The sequence below is a fragment of the Labeo rohita genome, chromosome 20 (genome assembly GCF_022985175.1).
Source record: "Labeo rohita strain BAU-BD-2019 chromosome 20, IGBB_LRoh.1.0, whole genome shotgun sequence".
Classification (NCBI taxonomy): domain Eukaryota; kingdom Metazoa; phylum Chordata; class Actinopteri; order Cypriniformes; family Cyprinidae; genus Labeo; species Labeo rohita.
In genome coordinates, this window is record NC_066888.1 from 16,463,553 (window position 1) to 16,483,410 (window position 19,858).

The 19,858-nt window shown below is 36.6% G+C and overlaps 1 protein-coding gene across 2 annotated transcripts; it reads left to right on the top strand.

The window, feature by feature from the left end:
• The first annotated feature begins 2,404 nt into the window (after window positions 1–2,404).
• Window positions 2,405–18,756, top strand: LOC127182750 (cytochrome P450 2J3-like). 2 transcript variants are annotated; one of them, XM_051138314.1, is made up of 9 exons: window positions 2,405–3,165; window positions 14,495–14,657; window positions 14,790–14,939; window positions 15,050–15,210; window positions 15,323–15,499; window positions 15,609–15,750; window positions 15,851–16,038; window positions 18,070–18,225; window positions 18,399–18,756. In XM_051138314.1, the coding sequence occupies exons 1-9, from the start codon at window positions 2,974–2,976 to the stop codon at window positions 18,621–18,623; spliced, it is 1,554 nt and encodes a 517-aa protein (XP_050994271.1). In that variant the 5' UTR covers window positions 2,405–2,973; the 3' UTR covers window positions 18,624–18,756. The 2 variants fall into 2 exon arrangements, with proteins under 2 accessions (XP_050994271.1, XP_050994272.1); XM_051138315.1 differs by having other exon boundaries at window positions 2,412–3,165; window positions 18,070–18,211; window positions 18,399–18,746.
• Window positions 18,757–19,858: the final 1,102 nt, after the last annotated feature.

The following is a 19,858-nucleotide window of genomic DNA, read 5'->3' on the forward strand; positions in this document are numbered from 1 at the left end:
CCTTGTTTGACCTTGTGGGGACATTTGTGAGGTCCCCATGAGGAAACAGGCTTATAAATCATGCAGAATGAGTCTTTTTGAGAAAGTAAAAGTGTGCACAGTCTCCTGTGAGGGCTAGTTTTAGGTGTAGGGTGATAGAAAATACGGTCTGTACAGTATAAAAACCATTACGCCTATGGAATGTCCCCATAAAACATGGAAACACAACATGTGTGTGTGTGTGTGTGTTTTAATTAATTTTTTTTTTTTTTTTTTGGCCTTTTTTCCAAATAAAGAAAAGGTTTGTCTGAAAAAGATAAGGGTTTGGATTTTGTATGCCCTGTACAGAATATTTATGTAAAAACATTCAATGTCTTTAGCACCAGTGCTAAATAAGTTAAAGTACAGCCCTAATATGAATGTTGTCTATGTGCTTGAGTACAAATGATTGTTTTTTTTCTGTTGTTTCCTCAAAAAAAAAAATAAATACATCTGTTTCCGTTTCCTCGCTATAATCTCTCTCCTATAAGTTGCTGATTCATTAATATTCAACATACGATTACTATACTGCCAAAAATGCAAATTCAAAAAGTACTATTATGTTCAGGAAATCTTTGGTCTAAAAAGTTAGTAACTAAAAAATAAGTACTAGTTCTATCTTTTCTTAACACTAAGATTGTAATTAAATACTAGTCACTATAAGATTAAGTCTTAGTATCTAAAACATAAGAACTAGTATCTAATGAATAAGCACTAGTAAATTTACAAAAGACACTAGTAGCTAAAGAATAAACACTAGTACCTAAAGAATAAGCACCAGTAGCTATAATAAGCACTAATAGATAATGAATAAATACTAGTACTTAATGGAAAATACACTAGTATCTAAAAAATAAGTACAAGTAGCATGAAAATAGATGCTAGTACGACGTTTAGATTAAATGTTAAAACGGCTTGCGATACTACCTCGGCCTCTATATGATATTTGCGAATCCCATAGAACCAAAGGGATAGTTCACCCGAAAATGAAAATTCTGTCATTAATTACCACGACGCATGGACCTTGAACGTGGTAGGACATTTCATCAAAAATATCTTAATTTGTGTTCAGTAGACGAACGAAGGTCTTACGGGTTTGGAACGACATAAGTAAACCCCAAAGTGTACTTCCCTTTTTACACATACGCAAGGGACAGCGTACAGTGTGCGTGACGCGAATTTCGTCATTAGAATAGTTCTTGCAGGTCACGCATGCACATCGAAGCAAAAGGAGCTTGTAACAACTTCATATGTCATGTCTTACTGGAAGAATGTTGTTGATCATATCGATTGGAAAAAAGTATGGACTCTGCCTTTGAAATATATAATAACTAACAAGGTTAGAGAAATCTCATTCAAATTGTTACACAGATTTTACCCAGCTAAAGTATTTTTGGAAAGGTTTAAATCAGACATAGATACAAGTTGTTCATTTTGTGGTGACCCTAATGAAACTGATGTGCATATTTTCTGGGATTGTCCGCACACACAGAGATTTTGGATTGAATTCTCTAATATTATCAATCGCAATGTTCTCCAGGGTTTCTCTTTGCTTCTTTTGCTTCTTTAATATAAAAAAGATGAAATTAACGAATATTTTATCATTAAGCTACTATTACTTCTTGCAAAATTTATCAGATATATCAACAGTATATCCAAACTATTTCATCATCCAAAAATCTTAAGGCTTCTAAAACTGTGCTCATTTACACAATGCTCATTACGACCTCTTTGGTAAACATATGATCAGAAAATACTGCCAGACTGATATATAGAATTTAGTGAAAGTCTATTTTACTACAAGAACACACACTTAACACAAGATAATGTTTTGAAAATCTTACATTATTGTGAAGTTACGTGTTTTAGTGACTAATTTAGACAATTAAAAGGGATCAACATAAATTTACCTCAGACTTAACTGACCACTTCACGCGCAAATTAACCAACAGGAAGATATAAAAATTACAAAAAGTTGAATTTTAAAACGTCATAACACAGAACAAAATACATTTTAAGTGAAATTTAACATTAAATTGACAAAACGACGAATAAAGGTACATTTATGATGCTTACCTTCGGCTTAGCACCCGTCCGTCTCTCAGATGACCGTTAGAGAGCGTTACTGTTTAAACGGCTGTTTCTGTCAATGTCCCAGTGAAAAATACTACACATAAAATAAATAAATAATAATTAAATAATTAAATGGCCGCATTATGGTACTGTCATGATGTTTTTATACATATAAATATTACACTGTTTTAACACCTAAATGTTTTATAAAAATACACGTGATATTCACATTTTTTTACATCAGAACTTTGTCATGTTTATTTGTATAAAAAGTTCTTACGTCGATTTCCTGAACCTGTTCTGCACGTTCTACAGACATCCAGGAAAACCCCTTGATAGATGTTCAAATTTTGAACTGCATATCTACGTCCAATACCGTACTGGATTTGTATGTCGTGTAGACGTACAAATATGGTCCTGGACCGACCGACGCAATATAGACATGATCTGCACGTGGAGCGGATGTCTCATGTTTGTTGGTACTGTCCCGTGCCGCTATTTTACAGCAGAAAACGAAACTAAAGAGACAGAACAAGAACAACAAAATAACGGAGACTACATCAAAGACAAACGCGCACGCTGACAGGTGCATGTGAGCGAGAGGGTATGACGAGACAACTCAGCTTTGGTTCATAAGAGTTAAAAAATATTTGTTATCAGTCATAACTTATAGGAGAATTTAGAGTAGACACTGGACATGGATGAAGCTTTCTAGAGCGCATGTGTCGACCGTCCGCATTCACGCACAACATCAAATGGAGTATACTTTGAAAAGCTACGCGTTCGGTTGTACACATACGCTAGCGCGTCCATCCAAAACATTCTGACACGATATAAACAGTGTTAGATCATTCTTGGCCAAACATAACTGGGAAAACAGTTATGGACCTGTTGCACGTTTACGAGTGGATCGATATCAAGACTATCTTGTTATTCTCGCTGGTGTTTTTATTACTAAGTGCTTATAGAAAAAATAAAGTGCCGAAGAACTTTCCTCCTGGACCATGGTCTTTACCGATTATAGGAGACCTTCATCATATCGATCATAAGAAGATTCATCTTCAGTTGGAAAAGGTAATATCTAACTGTATTTTTGTAAACTGTTAAAGCCGCGAGTACACTGTTATCTACAAAACAGGACAACTACTGATATGCAGTGCCGGTGTTACGGTTTAACTGGTGAACGCAGGACCGGCGCCCGGGGGGGGGGGGGGCAGGGTGGGCAAGATTCTGATTGGACCCTGGCCCCCCCGTGGAGCCGGTCCTACATAGCCTAACAGTCAATCACTTTAAAATTAATTTTTCCTTTTTTTACCGCTTGCACCCCGACTATTTTAATATTGTATACAGTTTTTGCGCTAATATGCAGAGTATTGAAGTGGCGCGCGCTGCTTACTTTCACTTTTGATTTCGTGATTAACGCGCACTCTGTGTGAAGGATGTTCGTCATTGACCATGGCAAACAAAGTAAATATTATTCAAAGTAAAATGATTAAACGAGTGCAGAAGTGTTATTTATTTTAAGGGTTTAAAGTAACATTATGTTGTTTAACATTATGTATCTTAATGCAAATTTACGTTTTGTAGAACCAATTTTTTGCGAATTATCATATGATCACGTTGGTACAGCAGATGCTTTTAGTTTAGAATTGTAGTGTATGTTTTCCAACTGAACTAAATGATTTCTATAAAAATGCTAAACGTCAGTGAAGGCGGTGCAGCGGTGGTCAAGTAATGTAATCAGTGTATGACCATACACCAACTACCCCAGGTGAAAAAAATGTGCAGTTCCATAATGTAAGTGTTCTATTTTCACACACTAATTTTGTACTTGATATACTAAAAATTATTCTTTAGTAAGATAATCTTAAGAACATCTATAGTGTTCTCAGCTGTGCTATTTTGAGACACTATAGGTCCTATAAACTAAAATGTGCTTTTAACACACTATCTCTGTATTAAAATAATGTATGTAGTTACCTCTACACCCCCCAGGCCCATCTCGAATATCACTTGGCCCACCCTTCATCTCATTTCTGGAGCCGGGCCTGGGTGACCGTGTTATCTGGTGACCAACTTCCTGGTTCAGGTCCTCGGCTCCAGATGCGATGGAACGACCGCAGCAGATTTGCCGATTCTGAAAGCACAAGCTGACGTGATATTAAGCCCCAATAGGGTCTGGCTGCAGACATCTGCACCTGCACTCTCAGACACCTGCACTTCCGCAAGTGACATCATTTGCAGTCTATTTTATTTGTACTTTATTTTATATATTTATTATTTTTTTTAATTGAATCTCTCAACATTTTACAACAGTAGCCAGGTGGTGAAGACAAGAAAAAAGAAACTAAATTACAATGTCACTTACAATCGCCACCTGCACTCTCAGCTACCTGCGACGTCACACGCAATCCACACAAATCGTGCGTGTTGCCAGTGGAGACAAGATGCTGTGGTGGTTAAACGATTAAAACTAATTTAGCATAACATATAGGGTCCTGCAAGTCATCTGTAGGAGATAAAAACAAGACCCGCAAATCCGTGGCCACAGAACAGCAGAATATGAACGAATATGAATATGAAGCAGAATATGAACGAATATGAAGTCTCTCGTTAAGCTTTTTCCTCCCGTAGACAACCATTAACACTTAATATGGCTTAATGTATTAAGATGCAATTAAAAGATCAAATTCGATATACAGTTTATTAATATGATCTATATGTAGGCTATATATGTTTTCCTTCGCAAAACGTGGCATAATGTGGCATAACGGATTAAGATGATAAAGACTAAACTCAATATGCTCCTATTCATTATTAAAACAACTACACACAAGCAGGTGAGCCCAGAATAAACGCAACGACGCGTACATTTGTGTTTTCCCATAAAGAATAATCTCTACAGCTGTTTTATATCACTGTCTTTTGTTTATGTTGATTTTCTATGGGAGGAAAACGTCTATTTAACGCATTACGTTCTAGGCTGGTCTGCTTGCCTATACAAAGTTCGTCCTTTTAATATCACATAATGTCTTTCTTATGGCGGCGTTCATATCTGCTGGTATATCGTTTGACAACAGTAAGGTTTATATTGAATTTGGTCTTTATCATCTTAGTCCGTTTTGCCACATTAAGCGTTTGCTGGGCAAGTATAAAAGTGAAAGTTTGCGCATTGTGTTCATGGTCATATGCTTGCCTTGAAGTACATTAAATTAATAAACTATATTACAAATTTGATCGTTTAATGGCACTTACAGTTTTTGCCCGTTGCCTGAACACATTTTGCAAAACTTCGCTCATTGTGCCAAAACTCTAAACACAAGTAAACATGACACAACACTGGGAAATATACCATTCACATCTGTGCCAAATTGAAACTCTACTCTCAAAACCTAAACTCTGCTATCAAAACCTAACATTCCTTTGTCAAAATGTAACTCTGTTGACAAAATGACACATACTTGCATCATATGCAAACACTTTCAGATCAGGGGGAACACACTAGTCTACTTTATATAAAACACTGCAGTCTTTGATTTTCATTGTTTATTCAGAAGGCATATTTTCAGGAGACACATTTTCAAACAACCAAAAAAGCAAATAGGCCTACTCAATATTGTACATTGCAGCACTGTACATTGCAGTACCATGAATTCAGATAAAGCTAAAAAAAAAAAAAAAAAACATAATACAGTAATAGAAAAAACACTATACTGTAAACACAAAAAATCATGACAATTGTGCATACGTGGGCTCATGGATCCCGCCGTCTGTTGGGGTCTGGCCACAGGACCTCATCGACATCGCAAGCAATGTCTTCTCCCGCTAGGCACCGGGGAAAATATCCTCTTGCATGTCGAAACCATCCATGGGTTGCTGTCACCTGAATGTCGCCGCAGGCCTGTTCCATTGCCTGCAGAAGAGGCATGCAGGCATGTGGTTGGCGGTCATATACACGCCATCTCCAAGCCAAAAAAAATTCCTCTATAGGGTTTAAAAATGGTGAGTAAGGGGGCAAGTATACCACTTCAAATTGATTGTGGTTGGTGAACCAGGCCTGGACCAGAGCAGCCCGATGGAAACTGACATTATCCCATATCACCACAAACCTGGGCTGATCTGGTCTGTTCTGTACAACTATATTATGGAGAGCATCTAGAAATGTGAGTATATGTTGGCTATTGTATGGACCTAGTTTTGCATGATGATGCAGAAGCCCTCGAAGGCTTATGGCGGCACACAATGTGATATTTCCCCCGCGCTGCCCTGGGACGTGCACAATTACATTACGACCCCGTTGTCTTGTTTTGCTCAGGTCGAATCCAGCTTCATCAATGAAAATGAATTCATGAGGCTGTGCAGCTCCATCCATGGCCAAGATTCTCTGTAAAAAAAAAAAAAAAAAGAGAACATATTACTGTACTACAGTGCTACACATACAGAACCCTCACCCCATCACACAGGTACCTGTGTAGCTCTCAGAATGGATCCATGTGGTACTGATATGGTACATATTCAGCTGCTACTGGATTTCACCAATACTGTACTGTAAATGTAAAGGACAGTTACACTTACCCGTACATATTCAGCTCGAAGTCCTTTGACCCTGTCACTGTTCCTCTCAAATGGGACTCTGTAGAGCTGCTTCATGGTGAAGCTGTGTTTTCCCAAGATGCGTCTGATGGTGGTGATGCTCACATGGTTTATGTTGTTGAACACTTGCCTGTCTGCAAGTATTTTCTGTCGTAGCTGGTGGAGACGGATGGCATTGTCTGCCCTCACTAGGTCCACAACGGCAAGTTCCTGCTGTTGTGTGAACAGGCGTTGGCCTCCTCCTCCTCCTCCTCCTCCTCCTCCTCCTCCTCCTCCCTCCTCCTCCTCCTCCTCCTCCCTCCTCCTCCTCCTCCTCCTCCTCCTCCTCCTCCTCCTCCTCCTCCTCCTCCTCCTCCTCCTCCTCCTCCTCCTCCTCCTGTTCCTCTTCCTCTTGCTCTCCCTCCATTCATGCTTGCAAAGTTCTTGAAATGGCTAAACTGAGGGCTTTTTGTAGTTGGCTAATTGGTGTTCAGTTTTGCAAGTAAGTGCCTTCAGGTGTGTATTTGAGTGGTTGCAATTACCCGATGTATTTTGTATTTTGGATACATGTGTTTTCCAAATGGCACCCTGAGATTTCATTTTTGAACGAAGTGTCTTATGTATGAAATAGAGTGTAGTATGCAGGACCATGTGTGTTGCATAAAGGAGTAAGTGTGTTGCATAATTGAACTAGAATGCAAAGCAGCGCTTTTGTTTAAGGTATGGGTACATGTGTTTGAGGTATGGTAACAAAAGCTTCAAGTTGTGTTACTTTAGTCTAAGCATGGGTCTATAGTGTTCAAGCAACGGGCAAAAACTGTAATGTATCTTAATACATTAAGCGATATCAAGTGTTAATGGTTTTCTACTGGAGGAAAAAGCTAACAGGAGACTTTGCGCATTGCGTTCATATTCTGCTGTTCTGTTGCCACAGATTTGCCGGTCTTCTTTTTATCTCCTACAGATGACTTGCAGGACCCTGTACGTTATGCTATTAAATTAGTTTTAATCGTTTAACCACCACAGCGTCTTGTCTCTATTGGCAACACGCACCATTTGTGTGGATTGCAAGTGACGTCGCAGGTAGCTGAGAGTGCAGATTGCCAGTGACATTCTAACTTAGTTTATTTTTTCTTGTCTTCACCACCTGGCTACTGTTGTAAAATGTTGAGAGATTCAATTAAAAAAATAAATAACTAAAATAAAGTAAAAATAAAATCGACTGCAAGTGACGTCACTCCCGGAAGTGCAGTCGTCTCAGAGTACAAGTGTCTAAGAGTGCAGGCGTCTGAGAGTGCAGGTGCATGTCTGCAGCCAGACCCTTCTCTATTAAGCTGTCTAATAAAAGCACACTTGCTCATTGCATGATTTTGGTATTCTTGTAAAGATTACAAATTATTGGTATGATGGCTCGTAGCGGCTGAAGTAAGGAAATCAAATAAAAAAACTTGTTTGGCATGGGTTTCGAACACGCGCAACGGACTGCCTTTTTCTGGTGACTTTTAAAAAAGAGCAGTGCGTTGCGGTTTTGCTAGGCAGCCATCAAATCAGCCGTCCTGTCAATCTAATCAAAGGATTATAGCGCGAGCGCTCTAAAATCTTTGGTTTTTAGCTGTTTAGTAAACTGTCATATCAGCAAAAACCTTAAAAAAACACAGCTCCGGGTAACCCGCGATAGACACCAAAAGTTTGTCCTCCATCACTGCAGTATCCGGACTTTTTAGGCAACGGTAAAACTTTCGTCACCACAATGGAAGGCCCGCCTCTCCATTCATTCGATTGGACTATGAAAAAAATCGCGATGACGTCGGGCGCTTTTCCGCTCAGAGTTGCTCAGCCGCTCAGAGCTCTCCGGCGAAAACGCGAGGCGCAGCAGGTGGTTAAAACGAGACGGGGGTAGCTGCAGCCTGGAGCAATCGGCGTGCCAAAAGGTCTTTACAATTGGTTGCGAGTTTCCAGTTTAACATAAAGGCAGGCTGCTATCTGAAACGCTGTTAATCCCTGTAATCTGTTTAAGTAATAAATCCAACACAATTCTATATAACAAAATCCCATTCTTTCACTGTAAAAATAGCGATCATGATATTAAATATATTACTTTCGAATGTACCTTCAGAATTTCATTCTGAATGGCCGCAGGTTGTTGACGTCTTCACCACCGTCTTTGCAAAGGTCTTATAGTGCATCCATAATCAAAATAATTAATCAAAAACAAATTACAGTTATTATTTTATGTATATGGGAACTCACAAGCTGTTCATAAGTTCGAAATATCTTTTAGTGATATATTACCATCGTATTGATTACACAGGATAGAAAAAATGTTATAGAAAAAATGTTATAGAAGTCATTTCTACTGTTTTTAACCATGCTTTACAGTTTTTCTGTACTTTTACTAAAAGTGCATGGAAACTAAAAATGTTTTGCCTGATAAGGACAAACATATACGGTTGATAAAACACAATAATAATAATAATCATTAGAGCCAGTAGAATAAGTACTGTTTAATAACCGTCTGTTAAGTTGCATTAACCGATTTGGCAAATAGACACAATTTTAGCCAATAAAACATTTATTCAGTTTTAGCTTGTCTACACAATTTTTTTTTTTTTGTCTACACTAAATAAATAAGTAATCACACCCAAATTCATTAATACATCAATTTATTCATCCATGCTGTAGTAGCAGTCCATAGAACAGAAGCCATTAAACACTCTGTCTGAATAGAACGCTGTAAAACCCCCTTTTTTCTGAAGCCACAGCATCCAGTATCCTTCTTTATACACAACATCCAGATGAATCTGTTTTAGCAGGTCTGATGGTAGCTGGATCAAAGAAAAAAAAACATATACCCCTGGTTTCACAGACAAGGCTTAAGCCTAGCCCCAGACTAAAATGTAAGTCTGAGCTGCTTCAAATGAAAGAAATTTGCTCTGACTGATCTTAAAATATATCAGTGCCTTTGTTTTGTCTCAAGATGCACACCAGGAATGTTTTTTTTTTTCTCTAAGGCACGTTATAACATTACTTAAATGTCCTACTTGAACTATGGCCTAATCCTGGTTTAGTCTAAGCCCTGTCTGTGAAACCAGGCCATAAAATGATAGATGACATAACCATTTTAAATGAGAAATTACAACAAACGAGCAGTGGGCAGGAGTTTTTTTTTTTTTTTTTTTGCGGTCCCCGGGGAGCAGTTGGGGGTTCAGTGCTCAAGGGCCTCACCTCAGTCGTGGTATTGAAGGTGGAAGAGAGTACTGGACACACACTCCTTCCACCTACTATCCCTGGCGGTACCGAGACTCAGACCTGTGATCTTTGGGTTATAAGTCTGATTCTGTAACAATTAGGCCATGATTGCCCAAACCTTGAACTTTTTTGTGCCTTGAAGGAGACCTTAAAAAAAAAAAAAGAGAGAGAGAGAGAGAGGGAGAGAGGGAGAGAGATTTACAAAGTGCTAAATGTCATCACTTTAAGTTTATATAATTTAATAGAACTGATGTGATTGTCAGTGTAAATTTCATATAAACTCACCATGAGCACAAAGACAACAGTTAATGGAGAACTGGGTAACGTTCACAGGCAAGCAATAAATAAATAAATACAATGTAATTGAATGATATGCCAAATAATATGCAACGAATCAGAAACTTACTGGAAGATCTTTACAGGATAACTCCGTGCAATGTCCAGGAAAAATGGTCTGAGCAACCCTCCTATTAAATGTACCCAAAAACACAAAGGTCAGCAATATTAGGCAACTGTAAATGAATCTTAAGTAGTAACAGTACTACAGTACGTGTTTTAAGGGAAAGAGTTTTACATTGTCTCATTGTTACATTGTTATTAAAATTATTATGAATATTACATTTAAATATGCATATCACATTTACATTTTCAACTTCAGAAATGACAACATATCATTTAATACACTTCAGACTTCATTTAATTCACTTCAGACATCATTATTCCCATAAGAACCACCAAGACACAAAAAAATAAATGAAAAGGAAAAACACTGAATGATTTAGAACAGAACCACCACACAGCAGTTGAGAACATTTTAAAAAGAACTGTTCAACTGGTATTTCCAAACATGAACTACTGAATTTATATGTAAAAGACCTGTACACTTGACTGTATCTGCCATCACTTGGACCATTGTTGTATAGCAAATCAAAAAAAAAACACTGAATCATCAAAAATGTTTTAATTATGACTTACACAAACTTTCCAGTGTGACTTGCTCCATAATGGAAATAGAATGCAGTCTTTTGCAAAAACATCAACCTGTCATAAAAATATAATACAAACAACGGTAAAATTGTGCACAATGTATATTTTGTAAGAAATGTATCTACAAAATGTTATAACTGAATAATATTAGTAGTAGTAACAGTATATATTGCAAATGAATTTTAGTATTATTATTATTACTATTTTTTTTTACATACTCTTCTCTCTCATATATCAAAAGGCTGTGGAATATGTTTGCACTACACATTCTATATGTATTTATACATTTCTCTTTGTTTTTGTATATTTCTTTTTGTTGTAGTTGTTATGCTTGTTGTTTGCCTCTATTTTCTGTTATGTCTTCTGTCATGTTTTTGAATTTGTCACATTGTCAATAAAAATAAATAAATCTAGAACACAGCAGAACAACAGACACAATTACAAATAGTAAAATAAACATAAAGCAAACTATGTTTGACGTACGTATCATGATAACATTTTAAATGTAACAAGCCGTTCACGTTATTATCACATTAACAAATTATCTCAACGTGGATATCATCAATATACTTACGTTCATGATGAACTGCGTGAAGTCTGTGATGCTGCAAATGTCCAAACATCTTGTGTCTTTCACATCTTTTAAAAACATTGGTTGCAAAAAATGAACATCGATACAAGCTTCGATGCAAATACAGTCGTTGCTTTGTCTCACAGTAACATGTGTCTGCCAACAACAGTTAAATAATTACTAAAATTGAAAAATACAGTGCGAAAGAAAATTATATATTATGACGACATCTTACAGTTTTTCTCGTTTGCTAAAACACTGTAACCAGTCTTTTGAACTAAAATTTTAAAACCATAATGCTATTTTTCAAAAAGCACACCCATTTCCCTAAACTATAAAAACAATTCCCCTGCTTTAACACATGAGTCAGATTTGGTGAACTGTTACTGCAAAACTCTACACACAAATCCCTACATTTCTCAGTGCTTACACCATGTGGTCATTTAGAAAGCACTAGCATTTAATATTGTTCACTGAAGTCTGCAAAATGTGCGCTCAATTAGCACACAATTACCCAAGGGAAACACTAGGAGTCAAAATTTATCACACACCAAACAGAACCTTCGATGGAGATAAAAGGACCAAAGTCAGCTTATAGTTTGGTGCATTTCTCAGATCAGAAATGAAATTCTCAGAACTACTTGTTTAACCTCCACATCATCTAGTCACTTGTGCACATCATAAAATGTTTCTAATTTTTTTAAATTTTAAGTTGCATTTGCTTTGGTACGTTCATGCAACTGATTATGCAACTGATTTGCAATTATCACTTCCTATTGTCATGTTGCTCAAAATGTATTATGAAGTTCTCTGTGCTATAGTCTTACCCCTCAAAACATCAAGTCATTAGCTCATCGTATATGTCTTTACAGTAAATGCTAAATTTTTGTCTAGTTGTCATAAACTGTCAAGCATATTCTACACATTTCTATTAGACTTTTTTTAAATTTGACATGAATTGTTCGAGTGAATATTGACTTTCAATAATGTTGAGACTACAGATCAACCAATGATAAAGCAGTTCTCTGAAATAGCTCAAAGGTACATCAACATCTCATGAACCTTCAATTGAAAAGACTTACAAATTCTGACAGTGCACTTTCTAATTTTTATTTTCGCCTTTGCCCATATTTCTTTTTCTTTTCTATACACAGTGACTTTGTAATGTATTTGTATTTTATTTATGTATTTATTTTTTATCATTTTTTTTTTTTTTTTGTCAGACCACTAGTAAAAGTGTAACTGTGACTCCTATCCAGTCTTTTTCAATCAATATCCCGCATACAGTAATGTGTAATTTCGAAGAGGAAGAGTAGGAGGTGAAAGAGGAAGAGGAGAAGAAGGAGGAGGAGGTCGACAACAACAACGTGGAAGAGAAATAGGAAGGGCAAGGGCAAGAAAACAAGCAGTCTCATATATTTTAGTTGATGCATGCCAGGGTTGGATCAGGCATGCAAGAGGATTTTACCCCCGCTGCCTGTCCAGGGCCAATTTAGTCTGTCGTGTTGAGGAGGTTCTTTGGCCTGTCCCAGACCAAAGACAGGATGCTGGGGCAGAATAATGATTTTTGTTTTGATGTTGTACTCTACAGTACAAGAAATTAATGATTAAAACACTTGCAAATGCATACATTTGTTGTGTTCATCATGTGATTTGATTTTTTTTCCCAAGCAACACTTATTACCAGTTCTCGTAGTATTGTTTTGAATTGATCTCATCAGTGTGTAAAACTGTGTTGTGTGTGTGTTTTTGAGGGTTTGTGTGTCATGTCTGAGAGCAAAGTTTGTTTTTTCAGCAAGATTGAGTTGTTTTGAGTGGAGAGCTTAATTCTGACCTGAATATAGTAAGTTTAGGGAATTGAGTTAAAAGTTACGGATTTGTGTTTAGAGTTTCGCAAAAAAAAAAAAAACAGGCATAATTTCAAGAAATGTGTTTAAGCAATTAAGAAAAACTGTAATAAGCTATCGCAGTTATACGCATTACCGCCGCCATGTTTCGTAAAAGTATGGTTACCGCTGATTGGCCAACACAGAAGCTCCTTTGACCAATGAGAAACCTTTTGACACGTTTTTATGGTTAATGATGTTAAAGTACCTTTCACGGAGTCTCAGACAACTGAGATCTTAGACAGCTGATGTCTCATTTAATTAATATAAAAACTTGACGTTATTTACACGTTGTTTTGCCATTTTTCTCGTAGAAAAACTTTGGAAACTTAATTTCTATTCCATTGTAGTAAAGGAATTGACCCACAACCTTTATGTCAATTATGAGATTGATGTCCTTTTAAAAAAAAAAAAATTCATGGGGTTAATAAATATAGTTGAAGTGTAAAACATGCTAATATGTAAGAGCAACGCGCTGGATCACAATTACTGTAGCAGGCTTATTTATCATGGGAAAATAATGTTCAGATTTTACATATTGTTATTATCAAATGTGACATCTAGTGACAAGTTAACACATTTACAATGTAATATGAGCAGCGATTTGACTGTAAATAATGTTAATTCATTGCAACAGTAAAATTAGATTTTGGCTAGCAAACGCAGAGATCACAAGACACATTCAACTAATGCTACCTTAAGTAGCTACATTTTTTCATGTGATCATCAATCAATCCTTAAAAACAAGCAGAATAGCCTGCATTTCTTATTATTTATGAATATTAAGGCCTATGTTTATTTTGTTTATGCTCTGTTTATTCTGTATACTTTACTCAATCTCACTTGGACTCCAGTTTTTTTTTTATTTGCCTAAAATATATATATATATATATTACATATGTTTATTGAATGTGTTACAATTAATACACATTCATGCTTAAATATTGAAACAGTCATTTCATGTGCTTTATCTTCACTAGTCAAATTTCTGTGACAGTTTTTTACACTAGTGGGGCCCATTTTCATTATCTTGCCTAGCGCCCTGCAAACCTACAGGCCAACACTGCTAAGACATATCTTGTATTTAAATATAAAATTATTTCTAAATTATATGTTAATTTTCACACATATTTTTCAGTTTGCAAAACAATACGGAAATATTTTAAGCATTCGAATTCTCGGATCACGAATTGTTGTCTTGATCGGGTACAAAACAGTGAAACAAGTGTATCTGCAAGAAGGCGACAACCTGGCTGATCGACCCAAGTTACCCATATTCTATGACACCTTTGGAGACAAAGGTCAGTCAATCAATCGGTAAATGGTAAAATGATCACATTGCAAATAAAAATTATGCCATTGAGAATGAGTGTGAGGTTAAGTTGCTAAATGGAGAGTGTTATTTATTGTTTGGTTGATTATTTGTTTGACAGGTTTAGTTGCTGCTAATGGCTATAGTTGGAAGCAACAAAGGAGATTTGCACTCTCAACTCTTCAAAACTTTGGAATGGGAAAGAAAAGCCTGGAGCCGTCCATCCAACTTGAATGTCACTTGCTGAATGAGGCCATTTCAAGTGAGAATGGTGTGTAAAGTTCGTTTTTAACAGTCTTTTAAGAGTAAACTGAGATTTGTCATTTGAAAAGCACTGAAGCTATGCTATCCTAAAAATATTTGGATTGGTAACTTTCTTAGGTCAACCCTTCGACCCTCATATCCTTCTGAGCAACGCTGTCTCAAATGTGATCTGTGTGCTTGTGTTTGGTGATCGATTTGAGTACAGTGACAATGACTTCCAGACTCTGCTAAAGAAAATCAGAGATAGTGTGGTTTTCTGGGGAAGCATTTGGGTTCAGGTACACAGTTTTTTATTTTCTGTCAAATACTCTTTGTATTGCTCTCTTTAGCTTATTCACTACCACGTCTTCAACAGGGCATAGTCAGTTACTTCTATTTCACTTTCTCTAGCTTTATAACATGTTCCCATGGCTCATACGGCGAGTGCCTGGACCACACAAGAAAATTATTACTGTGTGTCAGGAGGTGATTGACTTTATTCAAGGGAAGGTGAATGCACACAGAGTGGATTATGATCCATCAAATCCTCGAGACTACATTGACTGCTTCCTTGCTGAGATGGAAAAAGTAAGACTTTATCTTGGGGGGTGTCAGTAAGTGTGCTGGTACAGGAATGCTCTGGTATGCATTCAAAAATGGATATTACATCACAGTTGTTTTCATGCATAATGTTTAGCCTGAAGATGACACAGATGCTGGATTTGATGTGGAGACTTTGTGCTTCTGTACTCTGGATCTGTTTTTTGGGGGAACTGAGACCACCTCCACCACTCTGTGCTGGGGTCTTCTCTACATGATGAAATATCCTGAGATACAGGGTGAGAGCTTATTATGACAAATGAGTTATGCACATAAAAAATAATATGTATACTTATTATATGTATGCTCATGTACACTATTTCTACTTTGTATCTTCAGCCAAAGTTCAGGAGGAGATTGATCGGGTTGTTGGAGGGTCACGGCAGCCATCTTTATCAGACAGAGACAATATGCCCTACACCAATGCTGTTATTCATGAGATACAGAGGATTGGAAATACAGTCCCATTAAACTTGGTCCGGGCTACTGTGAAAGAAACCCAGATAGGAAAATACTTCATTCCAAAGGTTGGTCTATCCATTTTGAATAGATGGACTGTCATTTTAGATAGAAAATTTCTAATCTTATACTTCTTTGGAACAGTACAAAACCTGCTGACTTCTGTGGCACTTGCTTGTGTCACCCTTGTGATCTTTGCTATCAAAAATGACCGCCATAGTAAATTAATAAAAGTACAGAGCAATTTTGGGGTGGTAAAATCTACAAATTAGACACAGTGAAACAGTCTTTGTCTGAATATATCCAAATACAAATCCTAAAAAAAGAAACTCACATAAGCCACTAGTAGGAAATACAGTAATGCATTACAATTTTGCGTTACTCCCTGAAAAAGTATCTAATTACGTTACTTAGTTACTTTTTTATGGAAAGTAATGTGTTACATTATTCTGTGTTACTTTTTAAATCTCGGCAGGGCTTGCTTCTTTGTTTTTAATATAAAACAGTTCTAATGTAAAAGCCCTTTTACACCAAAAGTGAAAAGAATTCACCTCAGGCTGAAAGAAAAGTACATTTATGCAGGAGATCACTCTTCAGCTATAAAAAATGAAGCACAAATGTTAGTTTATCTAAAGTAATTTTTGCTTATTAGTATGGTTGTATTGCATCATCGAAGGTCAGCAGCAAAGACACTGGTTAATAAAATGGGATTACATATATAAAGGATATTTGTTTTATTTAACATATTTAATTATTGCAGGGTTGCGTCATATTCTGAGATTGCATTTCACTGTTTTCATTCATTTTGAGGAATGCTGAAACTGTTTTTTGTGAGTGAGATTAATTAATGTTCACATTTAGCCTAGAACACAGTAACATCATGTTTACTCCCAGTTTCCCAACAGGAGACTTGTCAATCAATAAATGGGAAAAAAAGTAACTGGCGTCACTTATTTGAAAAAGTAACTAATGCTTTTTTTCTTACTAGTTACTTGAAAAAAGTAATATTATTACATAACTCACGTTACTTGTAATTCGTTACCCCCAACACTGTTTATATGTAGGTCTATACAGGCATCCAGTAGTTACCCCATGGCATTGCATATGATTTTCTTTATTTCTCCCACCCGTTGGCACCAATCAGTGTTGGGGGTAACGCATTGCATGTAACACAAGTACTACTTTTTCCAAGTAACTAGTAAAGTAACGCATTACTTTTTAATTGACAAGAAAATATCTGAGTTACTTTTTTAAAATAAGTAACGCCAGTTACTTTTCCCCCCATTTATTGATTAAAAGCTCTCCTGTCCCCATGCTGAGAGAAATCAGGAGTAAGATGTTAGTTCTAGAATAAATGTGAACATGCATTAATTCATATCACTCACAAAAAACAGATTTAGTATTCCTCAAAATGAATAAAAATAGTGAAATTCAACTCAGAATATGACGCAAACCTGCAATAATTAAATGTTTAATAATACAAATATCCTTTATGCATTTAATCCCATTTTATTAGCCAATGTCTTTGCTGCTGACCTTCGATGATCCAATTCAAGCATCTAAGCAAACAAGATAATCTAACATTTGTTTTCCTTTTTTTATTGCTGAAGAGTTGACATTTGTTTCTTTTGCGGTCTACTGTACAGATGTGAATTTACTTTTCTCAAAGCCTGAGGCTTTAACATTTCACAAAAATAGAACTTAAAATATTAAAAACAAACAACCGAGCCCTGCCCAGACTTAAAAAGTAACGCAAAAGTAAGGTAACACATTACTTTCCATAAAAAGTAACCTAGTAACGTAATTAGTTACTTTTTTAGGGAGTAACTCAATATTGTAATGCATTACTTTTAAAAGTAACTTTCCCCAACACTGGCACCAATCTACTTTCCGTGCATTGGATTTTAAATACCTTTGCTCCACTATCCCCTCAAAATGCTAAATATCAAAAACAAAATATAGTACTTTTTTTTTAAAAAAATAGGGGGGAAGCATTGTCTTGGTGTGACTTTTAAGTGAGGAATACAAGAAGGTTAAAAATGTAATTTTCACATAGTCTAATTCTTGTTTCACGTAGTCTAATCTATTTGATTCTTCAGGGCACAGTTGTGATCGGCAGTTTGACATCAGTGCTGTTTGATGAGTCCGAGTGGGAGACGCCTCACTCTTTTAACCCGGGTCACTTCCTGGACAATGAGGGCAAATTCAGGAGGAGAGATGCCTTTTTACCTTTTTCTCTAGGTACAGGAAAACAAGTTTTCTATTAATCCACATTTATACTTTGATTTTGTATTGTATTGTAAAAAACCAAGTTTAATTTCTTGCTTCTATCAAATGGATCACATTATGAGTGAACAATCTAGTGATTCAGACCAGTAGAATAGCTTCTATATTTATAGTAGAAAGATTGTTTTTATTTGATTTTCAGGAAAGAGAGTGTGTCTTGGGGAGCAACTGGCACGGATGGAGTTATTTCTCTTTTTCTCCTCTCTGCTGCAGCGCTTCACTTTCTCTTCACCAGCGGGTGTGGAGCCCAACTTTGATTATTCAATGGGGACCACTCGATGTCCCCTACCATACAAATTATGTGCAGTGCCACGTTAAGACTAGCAGTTCACACGAACTTGAGATTATGGATTGTGTGTGTTTGTGAGACATGAACAGAGAGAAAATACATCCATACAGTTTTACTGTTTTCGAATCCATTCAGCTGATCGGTAGTACTTTTAGCATAGCTTAGCATAGATCATTGAATCTGATTAGACCGTTAGCATCTCGCTCCAAAATGACCAATGGGTTTCGATATGTTTCCTATTTAAAACTTGACTCTTCTGTAGTTACATGTACAAAGATGGACGTGTACAAAGATGGACGAAAAAATGAAAAGTTGCGATTTTCTAGGTTGATATGGCTAGGAACTATACTCTTATTTCGGCGTAATAATCAAGTAACTTTGCTGCCGTACCATGGATGCAGCAGGCGCAATGATATCACGCAGCCGTCAACTCTGCCGGCTGCAACTCTGCATTTACACAAACTTGTGTGCCGGTCACTTTCAGGCACTACGTAATATCATTGCGCCTGCTGCACCCATGGTACGGCAGCAAAGTTCCTTGATTATTACGCCGGAATGAGAGTATAGTTCCTAGTCATATCAGCCTAGAAAATCGAAGCTTTTCATTTTCCGTCAGTCTTAGTACACGATGTAACTACAGAAGAGTCGAGTTTTAAATAGGAAAAATATCGTCATTATATATGGTCATTTTTGAGCAAGATGCTATCGGTCTATGATCTATGCTAGGCTATGCTAAAAGTGCTACTGTCAGACCCGGAGATCGTCTGAATGGATTCAGTAACGGTAAAACTCAACGGTTTAACTCTAGGGGAGTTGGACAATGAGCCTATTTTCAAAAAAAAAGTGGAGTTTTCCTTTAAAACCAAGTTATTCAGGGGAATTGTCTGTTTATTGAAATGTGGTGTAAATTGGATAATAAAGTATTTGATATATGTGATCTGATCTGAGTAGTTAAGAATAATAACAGTGAGATAAAACATGATATAATACCTTTATGAGGTGCTGCAACTTTTCAGGGTTTCCATAATTTGAGTTTCCATGAAAAGTTCAAGTTATTTGTAATTACTGAAAAACAGTATTTGTACTGTTTTGATCTGTTTTTCTGTTGTATTGTTCCGCTGTCGGGGGAATTCGATTCATTTTCATAATTTCATTTTGTTACTATATATAGAAGAGGTAAAAAGCAGCCATGTCAGTATTATTCTACCACCTTGTTTTGTCAGTGAATGTTTTGGGAGGGGTTTTCCCGGAGTGGGTGGGTTTTAGAGAACTTCTGGGCTAGAAACCGTTGACCCTGTCTAGCAGTACCGACC